This window comes from Aulonocara sp. 'chitande type north' Nkhata Bay, linkage group LG8 (assembly GCF_057382095.1).
Source record: "Aulonocara sp. 'chitande type north' Nkhata Bay isolate Kocher_YH1m ecotype deep benthic linkage group LG8, A_spYH_male_GT1.1, whole genome shotgun sequence".
Taxonomy (NCBI): Eukaryota; Metazoa; Chordata; class Actinopteri; order Cichliformes; family Cichlidae; genus Aulonocara; species Aulonocara sp. 'chitande type north' Nkhata Bay.
Window position 1 is genome coordinate 13,707,384 of NC_141351.1, and position 25,227 is coordinate 13,732,610.

At 38.3% G+C, this 25,227-nt stretch overlaps 1 protein-coding gene across 1 annotated transcript in view; it reads right to left on the reverse strand.

Annotated features, from left to right (window-relative positions):
* Positions 1-742: 742 nt before the first annotated feature.
* The window catches only part of atrnl1b (attractin-like 1b), a 71,804-nt gene continuing 47,319 nt past the window's right edge, over positions 743-25,227 (reverse strand). Inside the window, exons 26-29 of the mRNA XM_086303659.1 lie at positions 24,787-24,865; positions 12,311-12,418; positions 4,195-4,309; positions 743-2,847 (exon numbers count right to left, since the gene is read on the reverse strand). Of these exons, the coding sequence (XP_086159785.1) occupies positions 2,723-2,847; positions 4,195-4,309; positions 12,311-12,418; positions 24,787-24,865 (427 nt within the window). The 3' untranslated portion in view covers positions 743-2,722. The remainder of the gene's footprint in view (positions 2,848-4,194; positions 4,310-12,310; positions 12,419-24,786; positions 24,866-25,227) is intronic.

The window sequence follows — 25,227 nt, forward strand, 5'->3', positions numbered from 1 at the left end:
GTCCTGCAGGTTTTAGATCTGCACTTGAGCCAACACAGCTGTTTTAAATGACTAAATTATTTCCTCAACATGTATTAAAGTTACCAGAGGCCTGGTAATGAACTAATTATTTGATTCAGGTGTGGTGACCCAGGGTGATATCTAAAACCTGCATTACACTGGCCCTTGAGGCCTGGAGATATAAATGTTGAACTTAAGATATTAAAGTTAAACAGCTTGACCTCTGAGGAGAATTTGCTGGCATAGTCGACTTCCAGGAAGATTGTCAACTGAATGAATTCTGTTCTTAATGTAGATTGATGGACTTCAAATTGTTTGGAAATGGCCTTCTGATCCTTCCCAGATTGATGAACAGTTCACTGCTGATGACTTTCTTCCTTGGCATTGTATTACCACAGACACACCTGCAAAGTGCCAAAACGTGTGCTTTGATCGAGGTGTTCACACTTGTTGATGATCAGTTAATTAACGTGCATTTGATTAGCAGCACCTGGCTCCTATTTACCCTCTTAATTCACACGGAAGAAATCAGTGCGTACTTAGTTTGTCCACACCCTGCTTCTGGAGTGCTTAGACTTATTTTTTGTGAAATAAATAATGACACACACTAATGTGTCACGTTGTTGTACATCTGTGTCATATTTACCGAATTTTACAACCTGCTGAGGACCAGATGATATGTAAAACCTAAGAATTTTAAAAAAGGCTTAAAAAAAGTTAAAAGACTTTACCACACAAAAGATTTCAAGGTCTGTTTTTATTATTTATTTATTTTCTGGCATGTTGTCCATCCTTAAAATACACTGAAGAATACTGATATGCAGTTTCTCATCTTTTCTTTTTTCATTTTTTCCTCCTTCACGGTACAGTGAGACCCTGATTCCTGTGTAATGACACCAGTATAGGAATACTCTACAAACACAAAATTAAAACACAATAGCTGGCATACCACCATAACGTAATGCATCGTCGTAACCACTTTGTAACAAAAAGCAAGAGAATGCCCGTACAGTCTTCAAAGATGCACAATTCAAAAAGGGTTGACATTAAAACAACTGATTTAAGTCAACAATGAAAATCGAGTTAAATGCGCTATTACACAGGAATCTGTTAAATATCAAAACAAATTATTAACGGAAATGCTCTTTACACAAGTGTAGCAAAAGACAATTTATCATAGATATAATATTATCAGGTGACAAGGCCTAAAATAAATGATAACCGCTCTGTCGTTCAGTCATAAAAAACTTGACAAAAACACACAAACTGTCAAGGGATAAGAGTGACAAAGACTCACATTTGTTCCAACAAGACACTGTACAGCTCAGGGTGGATTTGGGGCTAAAACACTCGACAGCTTTGAAAACTCTGCAGATCAACATTTCCCCGCCGGTTCGTGGAAAGCCAAGGCATTATAAAAAGGTAACATAACCCATTGCACTGAAGGACTGAAATAAAGTCATAGCTTTAGAGGACTACTTAGAAATAAAACAAACAAACTAGTAAACAGCCAGAGGAGCTTAATGTCCCTGGTCCAAGTTTATAAAGTAGGCATCTTTCTCCAACAGTACATGACATCCACCCACCTCATCGGTCGAGGACGAGCTCAGGAGCCAAGTTGCACAGCAAAACGATACAGTTACAAACTGTAGTAAAGAATGAGTCAAGATCTCAGTTTTCTTCTGCGTTATCGTACTTCTTCAAAGGAGACTACACCGAAGAAGAAGAAAATATATATATATTACAAATGAAACAAAAAGTTTTGGAGATTTCCATGTTTTAGTTGGATGGTGGGTGATTCGTCCGTGCCTCCTCCAGTATGTGGTCACCTACATGCTGGTGGTGGTGGTAGTTGCAGTGATATCTCGGCAGTATCTGTACGTGTATTCCACTAAAAATACAGACTTTAGCCTAGCTGCGTGGATGACACTTATGTACAGGAGATGCTAAAGATCATTAATGGTGAGCGATGAAGTGGTATGACAAAATGCTCTAGTTGTTAAAATGCTATCACGTGGTTGAAGGATGGTAAATCGCACAAAGCTTTCCCCAGAAAAAGGCATAATGAGTTCAGTCCATAGCAAAGGCTGAGTTAAGAGCTATGTCATACAAACTAAATGCTTTAGCACCGTTTAATACCACTTGTTGGCAAGCAAAAAATAAAAAAAAGAAAGAAAAAATAGGGCGGGACAAACATCGCATAATATACTGGATCCCTAACCAGCCATTTTCAATCATTTGTTGCATTTCCTAAGTGGTGTCAGAGAAATCTGTTTACTTTGATACAACCTAACATATAGACACCTTTGCTTTTTCCTTCATGCTGAGCAAATTTGTGGTCTCCCAAAGTCTTTAAGCCTAAAGCTTCAACTGTTTCACAATCTCCTCATTCATTTGTCCGTCATACTCTGTAGTAGCCGCTGAGCCGTCAGGTGTCTGCTTAATGCACGCCACTGGCTGCCAAAGCTAAAGGGAGAGTCCAGGATCCAGGAGAAGGATTTCGGAGTTTGGCGTATGCAGGATAGAGCAAAAAGGGCAAAAAAAGGTAACACAGGTTGTGCTCTTGGAACGTGGAAACTTCTGTGGTAGCAGCTAAGTGAAATCTCGTACATGTAGTCATGCCGTGTCTCTGCAAAGGCTTCCAACTGGGATCTGTGACATGTTGGAACAATATAATGTCAGATGGTGTAAATCGGGGCCCAGCAGATAAAGTTTTTGCGACTCAGACGCAGGTCCCTTGGTGTGCTGGAGGAAGGGCTTTTCGGTTCTTTATGGCCAAAGACTTCTCCTTAAAATCTGACGCTTTCTGCTGTGAAACGTCTATCAGTGCACTCGCTACAATGAGTCCTGAGGAGGAGAAAGAAAAAGAACAACATGAGGGTGAGAACTCCCACAAATTCATTTGTTCGGTTAAACAATTTCATAGATATTTTTATGGATATGTGGCATTTCAACCAGTAAATGCAGGATTTCTTTACTTTGGTTGACAGTGAGACAATTTCACTTGTTATGGCAATGAGTTCTAGGATTTTTCTCCTAAAGATTGAAGAACTAAATATGACTTAATTTTAACTACTTTCCCCTTCAAACTGACCTTTTTTTTTTAGATTGATCCTGATCCTGACCACATGCACTTTCACATTTGAGGCAGTGTGGCCTACATTGTTTTGTTTTTAGGTTGCTTTTAAGATTTTGCCATGGCTTACTTTAGTGCCATGTAGATCGACGCTCAATATCAAAGCTGGACCCTGAAGTTGATGTTTACTCTCTGCACAGGCTTATGGTCTATTATAAATTGTGCAAGTGGCCACAACAGGTCTACTGCTTTACAGACCACTGAGGAGGACATTTGAGGACATGTCACCTGACCAGATAATATGTTCATAAACTTAAATGATTAAAATAGACATAGTTGTGTGTAACCAACGGGCCCCAAATCTCATAAGTTCAAACTCACCAAGCATCAGAATGGGGAAGCAAGGTTTAAGTGACTGTGAATGTGGTGTGGCTGTTAGTGCTAGATGGCAGACATAAACCCACACAACCATCTCTAGGATTTTACAGAGAATGGCCCAAAAAAAGAGAAGATAACCAGTGAGTGGCAGTTCTCTTGGCAAAAATCTATTGTTGATGTCAGAGGTCAGCTTTGAAATAGCAGGAAGGCAGGGTAATTCAAATAACCCCTCGTTACAACAAAGGTATACAGAAAAGCATCTCTAAACCCACTGATCCTTAAAGCCAGTGGGCTACAGCAGCAGAAGACCACACCAGGTGCCGCTCCTGTTAGCTAACAACAGAAAGCTGAGGCTACATTTTGTAAGGACCAAAATTTAACAACAGAATATTGAGAACAAATTATTTATTCTGGTGAGTCTTGATTTCTGCTGCAAAATTTACATTGTAGGGTCTGAGTTCGGCATAAACAACATGAAAGCATGGAGCCACCCTGCTCTCTATCAAAGTTCAGGCTGGTAGCTGCGATGTTAAGGTAGAAAGCAGAAGGCCATCTAACTCTGTCCTAGTGAGGTGTGCCTCAAAAAATGAAATAAAATGAAAAAACAAAATGTAAACTTTCATTACTCAGAGAACCTTGTAAATGTAGTCTTTCCCACATAACCCTCATGACCCTTATGCCACAGCAGGGTTAATACATTTAACCATAAGACAAAAAGATGGTTACAGTTTTGTAGTTACCTGACTGTCCCGGTGGAGGTAAGCCTGAAGGCCCAGAGGGCAGGCGCATGAGGACAGTCAACACAGCTGCTTTTCCTCCTGAACACGGTTCCATTGCAACAGGTTTAGGTGCACCCTGAAGAAAAGCGACGGTAAAATAGAAAAGATTTTATGACTTGCTCTGGAAATAAAGTTGTTTATATTTATGTGAAAAATACTGCAGTGTGAAAAGCACACAGTAAATACTGCCTTAAGAAAAGAAAGCAAGACAAAAGTACTTCACTGCTTTTAACAATAACCCAGCACCTGTGGATTGGTATAGCCCTGCTTTATCAACTATCAACAAAGTATCGATGTGTCTTACTAGTCCTTCTTTCCCTGCAGTTACACATGTGATGTTGAATTTTCTTTGTTGGGAGCAGCAGACCAAAAATCACTCATATCAGCTGCTGGAGTTGCCCCACTTAAGACAACACACCCTCCCTTCCCTCCTCCTGAGACAAATGCTTTGATTGGTCACACAACAAAAAACACTTGTGTCTCTGTCAGACAGTCAAAGTGTGGAGGCAATGACCTACCCTCGGACTTAATGGCCAAAAACTGCCCGTCTCGAGTGTGAAAAACATGTCATCCTGATAATGAATGTCAAGGGTTTCACAGCATGTTTTGGATGAGAGGATAGAAATTGTGGAATAATAACATGTCTGAATGGAATTGACTTTTTCTTTTTTTATTTCTGTGTTGGCTGAATTTAAAATGGAGATGAGAGAGGCAGCAGAGGCAGGATTAAAAAAAAACAGGTCTGCATAAGCACACCCATTAAAACGTGAAAATCACGAGGCAGACTCGGTAATTTGTTTAAATGTATTCCACTGCAATCTGCCGTATATTTCACCCTGCGAAAACAAAAACACAAACACAAACACTGACGCTTTGGGTATTTTTAAAGCTGCATTGACTCCAAATACCTAATATACACAGTGAGTTAAGAGCAAAAGATTCAGGAAGTACATATCTTATTAGTTTTAGTTGCCAAATGGTAAAAAATATATGTTTCAGCATATTTGAGTGTAATTCAGGGCCACACAGTCTTGTTTCCTATGAAGCCTGCAGTGTAATTTTTAATGCAGTAATTAAGCTTGCCATTTGAAATGCCATGATTCACAACTGCTCTTGTGTAATGGCGCAGCTATATCCATGTTAGGCACAACTTCCTAGTCTCAAATTGGCCCCTCTTTTGTGACATGCTATCCTGCTGTTAGCAGCTTGTAGTCATAAATGGATGGTCAATGCCATACATAGGTAAGCTGTGTTGCTGAAACAATGCTCAATGCACACTAATGTGCACAAAGCCAAGAAAATATACACTACACCACTGCACCACCAAAACCAGGAATAGTCTGTGACACAAACTGTAATGGAGCCATATGTGGAGCCCTACCATTTGAACATTGTGTCAAAACTAAGAAAGAAAAACACCTGGTTTCCTACTCAATGTTGATTTAAAGCGACACTAATCTTTCATTTTTAAAGCCAATTTGCTAGCAAAGGCGACTCCCTGGAAGAACGACCCAGGATCAGTCCAGCTAGCCTCAAGTATCATCAATATCTAGTACTCTGAATAAGCTGCACCCTTCAAGAGCACAACATGAAAGAGTCGTGCTACATATACTCGAAACATTTTTCCGTATTGTAGGCTGACTTACGGTTCGTTTACGTGCATTGTTACACAATCCAATTAGGCTACATGGTCGGAACACAATATTCTCATGCATCTGCTCAGGCACATTCACCATCAAGAGGGTAATATTAAAACTACGACTGACATTAGAGGGTAATTAAATTGCCAGCCATTTCATGACCATTCAAGTGATCCTGCTAATGAATAGCTGCATAAGCTGCATTCATATAAAGGAGTTCATTTATTCCATGTTGATTTTTGATGATTTGTGAGATACACATGTATGGACCGCTGGGTGACACATCAGCTAAAATTGAGACTCGGAATCATCAGCACTGCTCAGCAGCAAAAGCAGAAGAACTAAAGATGAATTTGTCAAATTTAAAAGGAATGATCGACTACGTTTAGGCACGTATGGCTTTGATGACAGATCGCTAAAATGCTTTTATCTTCACAACTTTGGTCAGCTGCTGGTTAGATTGTTAAAACTCTTAATGGCCTCAACATCATTTGGGATTAACAGTTTATATGAAATCCCCTTAGGAGGTCCCCCCTATCTTTTAATTATTGATCCAGAATCTAATGCCACCCTTAGGTAAACTCCAAATCTAAGCTCTTGTTTGTGTTTAGTGCAGATTACCATTAGAAAGTAAACTATTTTACTTTTACAGAAATTTCCATTTGGTAGATGTGCCACTTGCTTATGCGCCCAGTTTGCTTTGCTGACATCGTTACCATGTACATCAACAATTTGATGGCTTCAGTTTGGTAAGCAAATATTTGTAGCCATCTGTAACTCTCCCCCGAACTGCAACACCAGCTCTGTTACAAGTGAACCATAAATTACACATTTTGGTTTGTGTAAGGCAGCAGGAAAGTTAAACCACTTTCTTTTGGCTCTCCCTCACTTCATTTAAATCCTTACGTTGCTCTGAGAAAAACAGACACATTCCTCCAGTGAAGAGGAAAATCAAATAAAGCTATTAATAAGTCATTTCCTTCAAGCTTAGTCGTAGGGTTGCCTTTTTAAATGGTCTAAAACTAGACAACTTTTAGATCTTCCAAAGATCTGAAAATAACACTTTTAGAATAAGTAGTGTATTCTAGTCATTCACAACCATCCACAAGCACATAAACATCCATACACAAATGCAAAACACAAAAACAACACACAATGTATCTCCTTTCCTTTCGCCACTGACAGGTGTCATCCATCATACTAGCTGTTCGTTAGTGGCTCCATATGTTGACTGCCCGGCCATAGTGAATATAGAGGCTGTGGTCAGCAGTGTTTGGGCACGAATCGCTCTGTCTAACAGCTGCTGACATCTTGGTCGCTAAAAGCCATGTCCATCTCGGGAGTTTAAACTAACCAAATGGAATAAAATGGCACAAAGGCTGTTATAATTTTCGCTCTCAGACCAGCTGGAGGGTCTGTAAGTAGTGACTGAGACATGCTACTAACTAATTCAGTGAGATCAATGCAGACGGTGCAGTTAAAGGATAAGGTCTTTTGTGTTCATGTTTTTTCCCCCTTTGTAAACTGCATTGGCTTCAGTGTGGATATGATATTCAAAAACCTGTTCTATGCTTTACTGCGTTAAAGCAGCGGGTCTGGGCTGGTGAAACAAATACAAAGCACAGCAACTGTGTCCTCTCTGACATCAAAAAATATTTCCAATAGCTAAGTGGCTCCAGATGCTGACCAATTAACCTTTAGAAAAGAGAAATAGGCTGGTTTGATATGTTTCACCTTCAGTTGGTGCCAAGTCATGTAATTGAGCTGTAAGTGGTCCACCGTAAGTATTTAGACATTTGGAACCACAGAGATTTAATTTTGTAAACTTCCATGTACACAGATAAGATGCAGACATAGTGGCTTAACACAAATCATTTCAATAAATGGACGCTTAAAATTTTTTAAATTATTATTGTATTAACAAATGAATAAGAAATGTTATGTTTTAGCAAGCTTTTTAATGCAAAATACACCAACTTAGTCAATAAATAAATAACCGGTGGTTGACCAGTGCATTTGTCTGCATTCATTAAAAGATTACATATAGTTGCGGTGACCAACTGGTGTCCAGTAGCTGACCACTTTCGATCGTTGGCTGGTGGAAGACAACCTCTTAAACGGACTTCAACTAGGACTGCAATCACTCTCAGACAGATTGGTGAAGCTATAATTTATTAGACCTTTTGTCAACACATTGCATTCAATCCGAGTCCGTCTGCACTGATGAGCACAAGTCAATTGTAACATGCATCTTTGGGAACTCCACTCAACTAGTTATAGTCTTAAATATACTTGTATATCTATATAGGGCTGGGCCATATTATACCGTTCACGGTAATACCGGTATAATGTTAGGCAACGATAGGAAAATGAAATATCGCGATAGAATGGGAGTAAAACGCGCATGCGCAGTGCCTTTGTTTTCATACGCACATGGCCGATTGTTGAGTGAAACAGATGAACCAGAATTGGTTTGTAAAAATGGTGCAACTTCCGTGATGTGGAACTGGTTTGGTGTTTGTCCGTCAGATACACAATAAAGCACATTTTTTTGCAGAACATGCAAGCGGCCGTCGTTATTGTCGTATTTGTCGGACTAAGATGCTCTTAAATCTGGGAGTAATCTGGGTCCTAAACTCCATATTCTTCAGGTCAAACAACACTGCAGCATCACTTAGAGTTAAAAACTGTCTAAATTCTTTCATCTTTAATAAAACGATCAGCATTGCTGCTTTACCAGGTGTAACTATAAAGTTTAACTTCCAGGCATCCATGAAAACAAAAGTTATTACATTTAACGGAGTTAGAAGTTAGCAGGAAGCTAGCGGAAGTTAGCTCGCTAGTTTCGCTAGTTACCTAAGCATGATATTGCATGTTCTGACTGAGAGATTTCTGAAAAAAATCAAACGTACAGCTCTGCTATCACTTCCAACATAAATGAAGACAGGAAACTAAACAGCAGTGACGTTTGTAGGGTTACTGAAGTTGGGCTAGCTGGTATATAATGATGTGCTACGTGATCGCTAGCGACACAGCTATGTTAGCATAACATAAACAGTGAAGCTGGAGGACGAACACTAACACTTTTCCACTTATAAAAGTTAACGTGAAGGTTCTTCATGGTTAGAGACAAATGCAATCGCATGGCAGGATGCTGTAAACGGACCAAACTTCAGTCAGGAGAACAACTGAGATAATCCATCCACAATACGAGGTTAGTCATTAATATACTGCAACAACATGGGAATAGAGCAGCTGCAGAGAATTCAACATTAATGAATCAATGGTACAGAAGTGGAGGAAGCAAGAAGAATGAGTTTAATAAAGTTTGATTTATCTGACTGCTTTGTTTCGCTTAATGTGCCTTATAATCCCGTGCACCTTATGGCCCGAAAAATGCGTACTGCACACTGCAGTTTAATGTTGCAAAGCACCTCTTTTTAACCATATAACCATATTATACGTGGTTATGCTCAGGATATGTCAGCCCATTTCTACTGGAAATGCCTTTTGGTTAAACTTTCAGCAAGGAATTTGCATTTGCACTGTTACATTTTTATAAAGCTTTAATGTACATAAAAACCAGCTTCTTGTTTAAGTGAAAATAAATGGAAGGTTGTCTTTTTGCGCTAGTAATGTTGTGGAGTTGTATTTTGTCTCGCATCAATTATATCGTTGGTTATATCGTTATCGCAAATTTTCAAATATATATCGTGATAAATATTTTTGGCCATATCACCCTGCTCTATATCTATATGTATAAGTATACTTGTATAAAAGGTTGGCAAATACTAAGTCTACATCACTATCTGTGGAAGAATTTCTACATTTCTGCTGCAGTTCTGACTGGACTCTGAATGTAAGTAGTTATCATGAAGTTCTGTGGAATCTGAATTTTATATAAAGACGATTTATCACTATTAATCACCGCATTACAAGAAAAAGATTGCATGTAATTGCTAACTTGACCCCATTCAATCTCAAACTGAGAGCACTGCCAACTTGACGCAGCAGAATCGATTTGAAGATGGCAGCTGACTGAGCGTGTGCAGACCCGACCGCTGTCTTCAAAGTAACCATTTCAAAGACTGAAAATTCATTGCACGCAGTCGCAATAACTTTGGTTGTGGTGCAATCCCAAACTACTCTTTTATCTCTTGTGACTGTAGCATAAGGAAATGTGACCACAACAGCACTGCATTCTTTTTTCCAGCTGTTGCCTTTACTGGAAAATAAACAGATGCAGGAAAGAGAAGGGAGTATAACCTGGTCAGCTCAAGGTTAGTTGGGGTTACACCAAGAATATCAAAATGTGGTAAATTTAGACCCTTTATATAAGTAAAGTAAATGAAAGATCAGTTTTATGTGCACAAGTATGTGGTTATAAAAGTATAACAGGGAACAAAGCCAACTTCAATAAAGGCCATATGGACATCTAGGTGAAGGATTCAAAGTCCCATATTTAAAGGTCAATTCTGCATCTTGACAGGGTTGAGAAACAGGAGACTGACGATCTATTTTTTTTTTCCAGTTATCATTTTCAAAACAGCTTGCAATATTTTTTTACAGCAATATTCTCCAGTGACTCCTCTTTACTGTGCCGCATAACAAGAACATCATCTTTGATTTCTTTTTTTGCGCAGGAGTGGGAGGAACAGCACTGCAATAAATTACTGAACGACAGATGGACACGTGTCCCACTGTCAAGTACGTAATTAACATTTTACCTGAATCAAGGCAGAGCACCGGCTTCCAACGCCACTCAAATTTAGGGTGTACTGTACCGCTTTACAAGTGCAACAATATAGTGCACTCAGACAGCTAAGAAGCATTGTTTTCCTCCTGTTTTGCTCTTTACATTGCCCTTCACAATACCATAATGCACAGTGAGCACCACTCAGCGGTACACTAATAGCTAATGTAGTGCCTCTTCGCCGGTTGCCACAGTGATTTTATTTCTCTCAGCTCCGAGTGACACAGGGCTTGTTCCTAGATGAGGAATCGGCCCTTTGTTGCTATGATGACGACGTACCTCTGCGTAGAACTTTAAACGATGCTTTTACTCCACATGGCATAGAGCCCCGCACTGTACTCAGTGCCAGCCTACCCCTCTACTTTCTATCTGTATGGGAGGAATAGATAAGAGTGGAGCAACTGGGGGCTACAGAATAATTCACACCAAAGGTATATGAGCATCCAAGCTAAACAAATTATCAATCACATTTCGAATGCAGAGGCACCATGTGGCATATTTCCAGTAAACAACCAAAGAGGATAAATTAGGCAAAAATGGAAACGGAGTAAAATACACCCGGTGGGCCATGAAATTATGAAATGTTCCAAAAACAGTCCCGATGTCATCATTTTAATATCAGAGCGAGCAATTTCCTGTGACGCTTTTAAAAGAAGTGGCCATTGCTTCTAGCTAGACGATTAAAACCACCATACAAATAATTTGAAACATATAATAGATGCTTTAAAAAAATATTAAAAAGAAAACATTGATTGGAAAATGATTGTAGAGGGCAACACAAATAAACAAGAGGCATGGAGAGAAAGGGTCACAACGGGCACATTTCTTATTGACTGGACGACTGAATAAAAGGTTGAAATATTTTGTGTTGATGGCACGAGATGGCTGAAAATGGCACAATAACCCCTAATTATGCAGCAATAATAACTGCCATACTCTACATGTCAGTATATGCACTAACAAAAAAGTGCTTGCTTTTATTTGATGTTAGTACAAATATAACTAAATGGAAATAACACAGTCTCAGTTTGAGGCTTGTGTCAAAACTGAAGGTTCTTCGAGATAATGGATTTTATAAACAGGGAATTTCAATAATCACAATGAAAGAAATTCATAAAGAATTCACTGTCAACCATTGCTATGTAAGATTTTTCCCAAGATGCTTCTGGAATAGAGTAATGAAAACGCAAATGTGCATCAAGAGTATTATTCTTAGTTTTCATATGTTTAATATTGGAGACTAAACCCAACAGTCAAATTAATCCGTATTTAATATATGCTGAGCCTAGCTATAGCTCCTCAGTTCAAGCCCTGAGTGAAACAAACCACTTTCTTCACAAAACCCATAAAGCTAACCTTCTTGACAGTGGCAGTGTCTCACAAACAGAAGGTTTGGACAGGTTTCTGTGCCTGGATGTCTGTTTTTAATGACGTCACACAGAGCAAAGACTAGGAGAAACTGTCTGAAATGCAGCGTTTAGAGCAGCTTGAAGCCTCACATGGATTACTTGTACACATGCTGGCATTTGTATTTAAATAGTTAGTCATAATTAACAAGAGTCTCTACAGCTGCAACGATATAACTAAGAGAAAATAATGAACAGCATAATAAGTTCCCGTTAACTTTACCGTCACAAATGTGATTATCTGTATGTGCACATGTAAGCGAGTGAGTAAGACTCACGTCAAGCACAGGCTGCAACACTTCTGTTACTTCTCCTCTGGCTTCCAATGAGACGTCGACTGAGGCAAAAGGACGACTGGCCATCTGCTGACGCTCTCTCATCAGTTGCTGTAATATCAAACACAGATGACAGATAAGCAAAACACAGGGCATACTCTCATACAACAATATCAACAGGGAAAAGCTTTTGGGGCTTTGTGATTGACTACATATAAAGACATAAACAGTACATATTTCAAACACATAATTTACACCAAAACGTAAAAACCCTGAAAGTATAATCATTTTAAGAGTCAGCCCATAAAAGTCACCCCAAATCAATATGAAGGCGATGGTTTGTGTGTGGGTAAAATCTATAGACACAGTAACTGTATTGTTTTTGTTTTTTTAACATACATGTTATAGAACTAAACTTTACAGCAGCGGTCCCCAACCCCCGGGCCTCAAACCGGTACTGGTCCGTGAGTCGTTTGGTACCAGGCCGCGAGAGTTGAGGCTCGGGTGTGAAATGTATGGTTTTCAGGGTTTTTAAATCGGTTTTCAGCGTTATTTTGTTATCGTTTTTATCGTTAACTCAGTTTTCCTGGGTCTTTTCAAGTGTGTTATGAATAAATCTTCTTTTTTTCGGTACCCGTACTAGTTTTATTTTGTTGTATTTATCCGCGACACCTTAAAGGCTGGTCCGTGAAAATATTGTCGGGCATAAACCGGTCCGTGGCGCAAAAAAGGTTGGAGACCGCTGCTTTACAGGGTTAAAGAATGAGAAAGAATGAAGAACTGAAAATGAAATACTGATTTCATCGAGTGTAACCTATAGCTGCAGGGCTATTACAGTATGAAGCTAAAAATCAATAGCAGATATCAATGAGGAAGCACTAAAAGACTACTCATAAATGTCCATGACCTAAAGACATGGAGAATTACTACTCCACTGAGCTCCAAGTCTACTTTTTGTATTGAGTTGTTTTTTTATAGCCCTGAATTAGATGCAAAAATATTATATGAAATAGTTATGGAGGTACAAAAATATTCAAAGGATTTTTTTTAATATAATGGTACAAAATATGATACAAAACTAGACAGATTCCATATGCATTAACATTAAAAATCAAAACCATCAGTGTAGGAACGCATCTCTCCAGATTTGACCAACACATTCTGCAATATATTTACCGGTTTCTCTCCAGGCTGTGGTGCGGTTATTACCCCACAGTGACACAATTTCTGCGGCTTTGACTGAGCAGAAAATAGCTTCTCTTGTTCCTCACTAATCAATATTGTAAAACAACTAGCGCCACACTTTCATCATTGTCTGATCAATATCTAAATAGGCTGCCATTTTAGTGCCAAGGACATCAGTGATTGTTATTGGATTTGTGATGAGCTTAAGTGTGTTGCATTAAGATCTAATTGTACTTCAGATTAGTAAGCATTTCAAGTGGTTGTGCTGGTCCACCTTATAACCTGACTATCCTCTGCACTTATCCTAGAAATTGTTTCACATGAAAAAAAAGTTAAGAAAAAAATGTCATTGCAAAAAAACCTTTTATATTCCTGAAGAAAAGCTGTGATTGATGTTTTTAAGTAATCCAAAGAACAAGTAGGTGAGCAAATACACAAGGAAAGTCAAGGGTTGTTTTTTGTGCACATTGTGACATTATGTATATAAAAGTGATTTTTAAGCCACTGTAAAACTAAAATATAAGCTTTATTATAAGAAATGAATGAACTACTGTGATTAAAAGACCCACGTGTGACCAACTAGTTAAAGTAATTCAGCACTACCTCCAAGGTCAGGGATCATTTCATTGGATGCTACTGTATATGCAGACTAATATTGATTACCAGCTACAACAGCTTGGCTGGTATCATTTTCACTACAAGTCTGTCTGTGTGTGAGTGCATTTGTTCCCACCATGCAGCACTTTTTGCTTTGAGCAGATATATTTTAACAATAAGATCGGATTGCACCAGTCATAGACAAGCAGGTTGGATCAAAAGGAGTACAATAGATGGATGTGGTCACAAAGGTCCATTGGGCCTCATTCGCTAATATTTCCATAGAAAATACTCTCGCAACATTATCGTTGGATTCATGAAACATGTGCAGCAACCTGTTTTATTCTTACCACCATGCGTATGTGAGTGAATCAGGATTAGTCTAATCCAGCAGGCTTGTGCAATCTGCATGCTACCTGCATTTCTCCTCATGACGAAGAGAAACTGAGCAAAGCAACAACAATAATGTAAGTGAGAAGTTGCAAGAAAAAAACTATTTTTATATCTATTTCACAGTACCTGTTTGCCCTCTGATAGGCTGACAACTTGTCCAGTGTGGAGCCTTTAGCCATGTGACAGAGAGGCTGAATTGAATAAGACTAATTGATGAATAATGATGATAATGATAACAGCAATAATAATAATACTAATTCAGCTGTGTCAAACTTTGAACACAGCATGTACAAATACTTTGTAGCACAGCACATCGCATTTGTATGTAAGCCACCGTAGAATTCAAATGCTTCAATAACAGAACATTTTTGTTGCCTTCTGTAGTTTATCTCATGCAAAAAAGCTCAGATTTTTCATCTCTAATAAACAATTTAAGTAGTCTCTAATTTATCTCATCCCATTAAGAAAACTGTGTGTGACTGTTTGGGTCAGTTGTATTACGCTGAGTTTTCTGTCGGCACAGGAATTTGTCCTTGGGGCAGTAATGAACCCTGAAAATCTTGTGTCCAGACCTTCACCCTCGCTCACCCTGAATATAATTAGGTATTCATTAGTCTGGCCATTAATTGGCAAATTCATACGAGGTCTGGAAAGGTTGACAGCAATGTAGAAATGAACAAGGGGGGCTAGCAGTATATCAAGGACTCGATCTGTGTAACAGGTTTATAAAAATACTATTAGGCCTCTGCATTCATTATCTAAAATTGCTGTTGTTCTGTTGAGGATGTACACTGGAAAACACCAAATAAGATGTCATAACACTAATAAGATATTTGGTAGCAAACAGTGGTTCAACACCAAGAACACCTTCAAATAGGTAGACCTCTTCAAATGATTTTGGTCTTATCTATCCATCCATCCATCCATCCATCCATCCATCCATCTATGCGTTTATATCTATAAAAACCCTATGCATATATATTTTTCTCACTAAAGACACACACACACACACACACACACACACACACACACACACACACACACACACACACACACACACACACACACACAAGACCATACTGCACAATTGATCTTATATAAAATATTGTAGATATCTAATAAAAACATTTTTTAATTAAAACACAGCCTTAATCAACCTAAAAGACCCAAAAATGAAACAATAAACAGTAAAAATGTTTTTTTAATCATTTCCTTATTACATTGTTATGTACGTATATTACGTTTTGTATACATCTACCTTAAGTACTTTCTAATAGATTATTTGTTTAACTTAATTTGCTAATTTAACAGGGATAATTGACATTATAACACCTGTGAAATAAAAAGCTAACCACAGGCCAGATGACAGACACAACATATTTGATTCTGTGCTGATTGAAGTAGCCTGTGCACAACAACAAGAAAGGTAACTACCTGGCATAGCAACACAAACCCTTCAAGTAAGCACACAGTCCTGCATAGACATAGCATACTCATTTGCAGAAAGATACAGTATTCCGTTCGTTTAGAAGGAGTACATTATGATCTGTGATTGCACCTGACTTTTTCATTATGATAACACTTGCTAATAATGATCAGCAAATGTTGTTTCCTGAATTTTCTCATTTCTACCAATGCACGTATAGACTCAGGTGATTATTTTGCAGTCCTATCTAAAAGAATGGAAGGTGGGCCATAACTTTATTCTCAATGGTCACTGGGACATAAAAATGAATGCACATTATCCCCAGTCAAAAGCAATACAAATCACTTAGAGTTTGCTGACTTTCACAGAATTAAAGCCTGATTAACAAGTCGGTCCACACTGCCAACACAAACAGCGTCTGTTCATCCCACAAATATGAACAGTGAACAAACTCCATGCTAATTTTAGTTATGGCCACAATAATCCAAAAGAAAGTGAGACAGACTTTTACTTTTTCTTTAATATGATGAGTAGAGATGTTACAGCCACAACCCAGCTGCAGCATCAGTGATTAATATCATGACTGCCTTGTTTCTGTTTTCTTCCACTCTACGCAGGATTCTTTCAATGCCATATAAGTGTAAGTAACTAAGTGTAAGTACATGTAAGTAGTTATTAATTGGGGTCGGACTTTTAAAACACTGGAAATCTAATTGTAGTCTGGGCCAAGGTTAAAAATCGGATAAACAGCCAGTGCATCCTGTGTGTCCTACACTCTGAAAATGAAAGTATACTCTCTTTCAATTCAAAGGTTTTACTTATCAGGACACATTAAAAAAAAAAAAACCTGTCCCTTACCAAATTAAATTTATTTTAATACAACCTCAGAACAACAAGGAAACATCACATTACACAAATTATAACAAAAATGCAGAAGCATTGTGTGAAAAAGTAACCCCAGTCGAAATGCTCCCACATGAATTAAGAAGATAAGTAGAACCGTGTGACGCTAATGAAATCATTTGACTAATCCAACATCAGCAAATGTGAGGACCTCGATCAAAGCACAAGATTTGGCATTTTGCTGATCTGAAGTATTGTCTACAAAGCCACTTCCAAGCAATCTGAAGTCCATCACTCTCCAGTGAGAAATATTATTCACAAGTGGAAAACATTGAACATTCACAGTTGCTAATCTCACAGAAGTGGCCCAGCAACTTGACCCCAAGGTTGGACTTTGCAATGCTATGAACCTGTTCAAACTGAATAAGTTTGGCTTGTTTGGAAGAACAAACAACAAGACTTCTGGCCTTACTGCACAAACACCTCACATCAACGATGGTGGAGGGAGGATGATTTGGGCTCGTTTTGCAGTCACAGAACCCGGGAACCTTGCAGTCATTGCGTTTACCATGAACTCCTCTGTATACCAAAGTATTCCAGAGTGAAAAGAAGTGAAATGCTGTCGCCGGACCTCAAGATAAACAAATGCCCATAAACCTCAGTGAACTAAAGGAACGCTGTAAAAAACACAGTTAGCCCAAACGCCTCAATAATGATGTCAGAGATTGATACAGAAAATGATTACATCAAGTTATTGCTGCTTAAGGTGGTTTAATAATTAATGGAATCAAAGGGCTGTGGGGCTTGGTTTCTCACACAGTGGTTTTCCATTTTTGGTTTTTAATAAGTAAATAATGACATGGTGTATTATGAGTTTTTTTTTCTTATTCATCTGAATCATTTTAGAACCCGGTAAGGACCAGACGATGTTTTATTAGGTCCTGATACATAAAACCTCAGAGCTAAAAAAGAGGGTGTATTTTGTGTCAGTACATTATTTTGAAGATGCAGCTGTTACTGTATTGTTGTACAGACTTGCTGGTAGAACATGCATGAAAAAAGGCCCCAAAAACTGCACCGATTTGTTCCCTCAGTCTGAAAATATTGCCTAGGGGAGGTAAAGCTAAGGGGAAAAAAACAACAATATGAAATTGAGATTGATCACCTGATTGATTTTTCTTTTGTAGCTCTGATTTTTTAACTTACATCTGAGGTCCCGTGTTAGATTGTTGTACATCTCTACTATTAAACGTCAAAGCAGCAATACCAAACCAACAGATCTGACCTGCCTAGGCCACCACAAGTTGAAATGAGAAATTTTGCCCTTTGCAATAAGATAAACACAGGCTCGAGTGCCAAGCAAAGTTGTTGCAAAACAAGAAAACAGCTCACCGGTTATTACTGGTTCCAACACAAAAGCTTCAAATCCAACAACGTTCATTGTAAATGTCAGATAGAAGCAATGTTATTTATCATGGTGCAGAATTAATTTAAAGCAGCAGCAAATCACAAAAAGAGAGCGGGAGCAAAGTCGGGGAATGCTTTGCTCTGTGTCCAGAACATGTTTCAGAAATGTGCTGGGAATACAATCATCAAAGGTCCAACACAATACCGGAAAGATTCTAGAAATGAATACTAAGTTACTGACAAAAGGCGAGAGTGAACTCTGTAAAACCAATTAACGTTTGTGCAATGACAGACTGATTTTGTCAAGAATACAAGCTGGAGCCATTCACAGTTTTGATAAGGGTGGGCATGGAGTGCATTACTATGCAACTTGATTAATTTGGCAAGTGAGTGCATGAATTATCTGTCTAGTGAATACAGCATTTTGTTCCCTTCACTGGATTCTATAAAAGGGTAGGTGTCATCCCGCCTCTGAGCATATTCTACACCTAAGCAGGTCACTTTGTCCCTTTCAAAGATCACTGGCTGTACCCACCGGCTCAGTCCCGCAGAATAAAAATAAAAGTAAACACTTCATAAAATGGAAAACAAAATGTTGAAGTGCTTGAGTATGGGAGGTTAAATGAATATATAAAATAGTCACTTATTAGTAAGATAGCTTCTAAACTTCCAAACTGTGGCATAAGTTGTACTACTAATGACAGTCGTGCTCGATGTGTAACTTAAGGTGGAATTATTAGAGCGCAAACTTTAAACTGAACAAAGGACAATCAAGGTGACAAGAGGCTTAAGAGTAGGATAATCTTATTGTAGCAATCGATGACTGCTGATTGAGCTCTTCAAGAGCACACACTGAGACCAACAAGTCTGCAGAGGGACAAGCGAAAATTATGTGGTTAGTAATGTGTTCCTTTCACTTCTGTCAATGAGAGCACAATAATAAATCAGGCAATCCAAATGGGTGTTGTTGAAGTGGCTATTTTGGGTGATACTTAAGGCTCTTGGTGCCTGTATGAAAAAGCAGGATGTGTATTTAGGTGCTAGGCAATCAAATGCATGGAGTCCTCTTTGGAATGCCATGTTTTTGCCTTGCCAATGGAGTATTTGTTTACGTTCTTTGCAAGAAAAATTAAAGTGAATGTTATGATGATCACTTGCAATAAACACGCATGCCATTCAGCCCTTAAACTCAGGGGTCTTTTATGTGAAAGTGCCTACAGCACATCTGCACACACACACAAAGGGCTTGGTTTGGCTCATTCTGGCCAAGACCTGAAGTACACTCAAATTCAGACAGGAAAATGGACAGCTGTGAACATCACACACAAGCAGCTGTTTTGATTCCATTTCCTGGTTTGTGCAGATGATGTGTTGGCAATAACTTGAGTGCGTTTTCTGTGAACGCACATCTACGCATTTGCAAGAAATTGATGGTCATGTGGTCTTCCGAACAACCAAAACAAATAACTATAAAAGCTAGAGTCCCAAGACAAAAACACATATACTGAAATAAAAATATACCACAAGCCTTTGCGCCAACTTTTACATTCCTCACTTGCTTGTCTTCAGCTGACACAACAATCATTGCGCCATCAGATCTGCCCATCAGTAGTTATGAAGGCCACGATAATGTAATAATAATGGTCCTTTCACCTACAATAGCACAAGAAAACATTGCTCTACACAACCATCTGTATTTACATATGTTGCGAAGCATGTCTCTGTGTGTGAGAGCGATAAAGAGAGGAGCTGCATTAGATAAATTCATGTGCTTGTGTGTGTATCATCTTTGTGTTGCAGTCTCGTGAAATGTCAACACTCCCTCCCTTCTGTTCCCCCCACAGGTAGCTTCAAAGAGGTCAGCCCTTGTCCTCTTCTGTGGCATTTACAGCTGTTGTCTTCCTCCCTTTTTCCCCACTCAGGATCCAAGTCTTGTCACCTACCTTCAACTAAAATTATTCAAATATAAAAGCTGTCACTTTGAAACCACATCCTTTCAAGTCCACACAAAAAGAAACCCCTTATTCAATTATTCATTTAGTGTGGTAAATGATCAGCCTTGTAAGATTAACTTAATAGAAGGAATTACATATTCTCCATTTAAAGGCTCGTGGAATGCTCTTGTTTATTATTGAATCATTGGGTATTGGGTATCCTCCATTCACAGCTATTCTTTTACGATTATGTCCTTATTATTATGACAATGATTGCTTGGATATAAAGAAATACTCTTGTCAAATTTGATCCTGAGACAAAAAAACCCCCACAAATATAAATATCATATAAAACTATTGCCTTTTCGATCCAACACATTACAGAAGGAGTAATACAGACTTCACATCAAAAAGCCAATACCAAGTATCAGGCATCCATATGCCACTTGGCCTAATCAGAATCTCATTATTGTCTCTGCCATTCCTGAAAGCCTCATTAGGACTCATTCATTCCATGCCCTTATGTCAGATTGAGGCTTAAATGGCCCCGCAGACCAAATCCTCCCATCTTGTATTTGGACAAGTCTTGTAAGTGCTGAGGCTGTGCACCAATTCTTTCAAATTAACTGGACATAGTGTTTACAAAAGAGCCAAATCAGGTCATCAATGAGACAACACTGACAGAACTGAGTCGGTTAACCTAACACTACAGGAGACTTAGTCCGTAGTTATAACTTTACTTTGGTTACTACACAACATCAAGTAGCTAGTATTACAAGCAGTGTAGTAAATCAGACATTCTGTTTTCCACCACTCGCTTGGCACTGGATAATTATCTGAGTAACAGTGAAAAATAAGGGCAAAACTGGTGGATTAGAAAATAATCCTTCAAATCTACAGTAACAGAGTTATTTTAAAAATTAGTGAATCAATGTGTAGCTGATGAGAAAGAAAATGACTCTTATAATCTTTTGAATCACCTTTTCTCCAGGTAAATTGGCGGGTACAGGACTTAAGTAAAAAAAAAAAAAGAAGCTGTTTGACCATACGTGTTCAACTAGCAAACACAATGTATTTACCCTGGAATAAATATTAACTTAATCATTAAATCTTGTACCTATAAAATGTGCTCACTGAAGCCTAATGGAGAATAATATGTTTAATGTCCAGAATTGGCTGTGTAAAATGAGCAAACCCAAGAGTGTCCTCTCTAGGAAATGAAAGTGATTTTGTGTAATTGCCTTTAGAGCAGGCAACAGAAAAAAAAGGGGGAAAGAAAGCAATATTACTTTTTATTTCCTCTTAGGATTGATTATGGTCCAACTCCAATCCATCCTTTCACCCTCCCACTGTGAGAAGAGCATAACTCCATGAAGTCATCCTTGCACCTGCTGGAGGATTTCTTAATTAACTGTAAAAATACAGCAGCAAGCTTTAGACGCCCTCAGCTTCCTCCAATAGAAATAGGAACTTGTTGTTTAGCATCCTCTGATATATACCGCCATCAATCATGTATTCCAATCTTCAGACTATTTTACTCCAAATCTTTTAAGCTTTTTCAACATTTCCTAAACACTCCTGCTTGTCTCATGTCTTTCCTTCTGACTTATTCTGTAATATTGGCATTTATAATGGCAAACACTAAAAAGATAATAAACAAGTTATGAAGCACTTTTCAAATGTGAGAAAGCAATGTACAATTGTACAAATTTTCCAAGAAACCCTCCCCCCCCCTGAGCCTGGTTCCGTTGGCGGTTTCTTCCTGTTAAAAGGGAGTTTTTCCTTCCCACTAACAGCAACCTGCCTGCTCATAGGGGGTCATATGATTGCTGGGTTTTTCGCTATATGTATTATTGTAGGATGAATTATTAATTTTGTTTTGTTACCGAGACAGTCCTGAGGATAGCAAGTCAGTACTGGGACAACTTTACAAGTTATAAACTTAGTTGGTTTAAGAACTGCACCTAATCCAGCAAGCTCTCCATATGAATGTCCAAACTGAATGAAAGTATCTAGGCAGCAGGTGCATGGGCATGCAAGTCTGTTATAAAATAACTTGTAGATATAGACTTATAATAGAGTTTACTAAAGAAATCCAAGATGAAGATGTAAGCTGAAGGTCACTCACAGAAACGTTGGATCCTTTTCCCAGCTGAAACGTTTTTAATGTAATCAAAATCAATAAAAATTATGGTAATAGCTCATGCTGCATTAGATGTGAAGATGAAAATTAGTGGTTTGAGCTTATAGCTTCAAAAACATACAAGCACTCAGAAAAATAATGCACTAGAAGTCCTACTTGATATATGAAACTTTTTTACTCAGATAGCACATAAAAAAGACCTTTACTGTTTCTGTAACAATCTCTTAGGTATTGTGGAAGAGTGCTCATGAGAACTGCCACATAAGAAGTAGTTGAAAACTACTTGCACAGCTGAAGCACCCATTACAGTGTTGAATAACACCCTCCAGGCTGTTACAGCTTTCAGGAAAAGGTTACCGACACTGCTTCTCCTTAAAATGTTTCTTTAAAAGTAGGGCTTCTGAAAAGAACATAAGGGAAACCTTGAGCTACTGTTTTTCACATATTTATAAAACCGTGCACTAGAAATCAAAGCCTCATCTTTTCTAACTGGTGCAAGTTTTCACTCTGTATAATCTAAGAAGTTCTGTAATGACATATCAACAAGAAACTCCAGTAGGTGTGCCTTCAAATACAGAGCAATAAATAATATGAACTATATATACATGTATATATATATATATATATATATATATATGTATGTGTACACGTTCTTTTAGCCACAACAAAACTTTTAACCCAGAGAAATTAAGATATAGGGGGTTTTATTTAACTATGCATTTGTTTTGATCGGATGCCTGAAGGACAGTGACAAAACAGATGAGCAAACAGAAAAGTGAGCAGAATTTTAATGCCATGAGCCATCTGCTCGCATTAATTTTTTATTGACTTTAATTCTTTGGATAGGCATGATTCGAACTCACGGCAGCTATCATTCTTGTTTATTTTCATATATCAATTAGAGAATATAAAATTCAGATCCCATAATTATCAATGTCATCCCCGATGGGGATATAAATTGTGAGAGATTTATTAGTAGCCCACATGTCATAAAGGCTGGATACGCACCAAATGAAAACTCCTGCTATTGAGTACCAAACAGCATCCAGGAGAATGTATGGATTCACTGAGGAGATGGAAATGTCAGTTACTCTGATAGAAACCAGAAACCAGCCGATACAGTTTGGGTTAAGGGCAGTGAGATGAATTTGCATATATTTGCCTTTTCCCTAAATTTCCTCCACAGTATCCTTCCTTCTAACCCTCTCTTATAATTTCCACTGACAATCATCTCATCTATAATCCTTCTTCTTCCCCGTCTTTTTCAGCCCTATCTTTCCAACGTTGAATTTTAATGATTCATATCCACCTTTTCCTTTGGTCATTCACAGTATCTGCACTTTCTCCTTTCTCGTTCTTCTTTCCACTGGGCCATTAAACTTAAATTCACAATTTATCACAATTATCATCTTTACTGTTAATCATATGTATTTCTGACAAAATAATCAAATAGTCAGCCTAAAGCCCTCTAAAAGGAGTTCTAAACATCATGCTGAGAACCTTACAGCCTGCCCTGTACCATCATCAGCCTAATGGTGACACCTGAGCAATCAGAAGGGGTGAGTCAATTTTCTATCCACGTGTAACACGCAATTTAGCAACGCAATTTTAAATTGTATCTTTATATCTTTAGTCACTTTCTTACTAGCAGCATGTTGCAAAAAGAAAAAGAAAATTTCCTCCAATTTCTTTAGTTTTCTCTATGTAAATGCCAAAGTCATAAAATGCCAGTTTAGCTGGTATAAAGTAGTATTTTTCTAAAACCACCTCAGAAGTGGAAGGGTGGCTGTAGAGAAGCCATTTTTAACAAAGGCAAACAAGGCTTGAGATCTCTCAAATTACACAAGAACTGGACTGAAAATCTGCGTTAACATGTTGCCCCAAAGTGAAGGCTCTCTCACAGAACAAAAGGCAGACAACATCCAAAGAACTCTGGCATATCCTCGAAGAAATCTGTCGAGCTATTCCCATAGATTACTTACAGAAATTACAAGAAGGTGGTTATATCAACTCTTTAGAATTGTGCCCACTCTCATTTTGCCATATATAATGTGTATATATTTTTTTCCTAGCAAAATATGAGGGGTGAGGAAAATATGAAGAAATGGACAGAACTATAAGCATTAAAAAATGTAATCAAACCACAATCTACCAGTCTGAAAGCAGTCCTTTAACCACAGTTATCATCCGAGTTAAGCTCCAACTCCTGATTTTACAAATAACACAGTGACGGATCTCAACTCTCCACTCTGTGGGTAGTGCAGCATTGCCAACTCCCATACAACTCTTGAAATCTGATTTCAGACACTGTCTTGAAGAGAAAGAACAAATGCTGCCCTCTTTCCTTTTGATTTCACTAAAGAGCAGAAGTCAGACTGCCTCTGAGAAGAGAGGGGCTGTGTGTATTTGGAACAGAAGCTGTAACAACATGCAGTGATTGTCACCCCACGTTCCTTAAAACGCCAAATGCTTTTGCATAAACAACCGGCATATTCACAATTTGTTAAAGTCAGGTGTATTTATGTAAGCACGGTGTGTTTTATCGACTTACCTCTCGTCGTCTAGAAGCCCAGCAGGTTTGTTTGATCTTCCACACCACCGCTGCCACCAGGAGTAGTGACAGAAAGCAACTGTTTTGACAGAGAGGAAACAATATCAGCAAAATATTCTATTTTTTCATATGCATATGCAACATTAAGGTAGCCCCATATGAAATCATTTAAAGCCTTTAGCTACAGTAGAGCTCCTTTTTGGTTGCAAGCAACCTGAATGAATGTCACCGTGACCGAGGACATGCTGTTTTTAATTTAGCTGAAAGTTTTTGCCTTCAGTTTGAAAGATTGTGTAGAATTGTCGAAGTGCATTGTGGGGGAGGAAGGGACACACACACAGACACAGAAAAAAAACTGGCAGATTATATTTTTACTTGCAAGCTTGTTGAAAGCATAATCTCTCTTTGGGTCAAAGGAGCAGGCAGTCCTTCAAATACCAG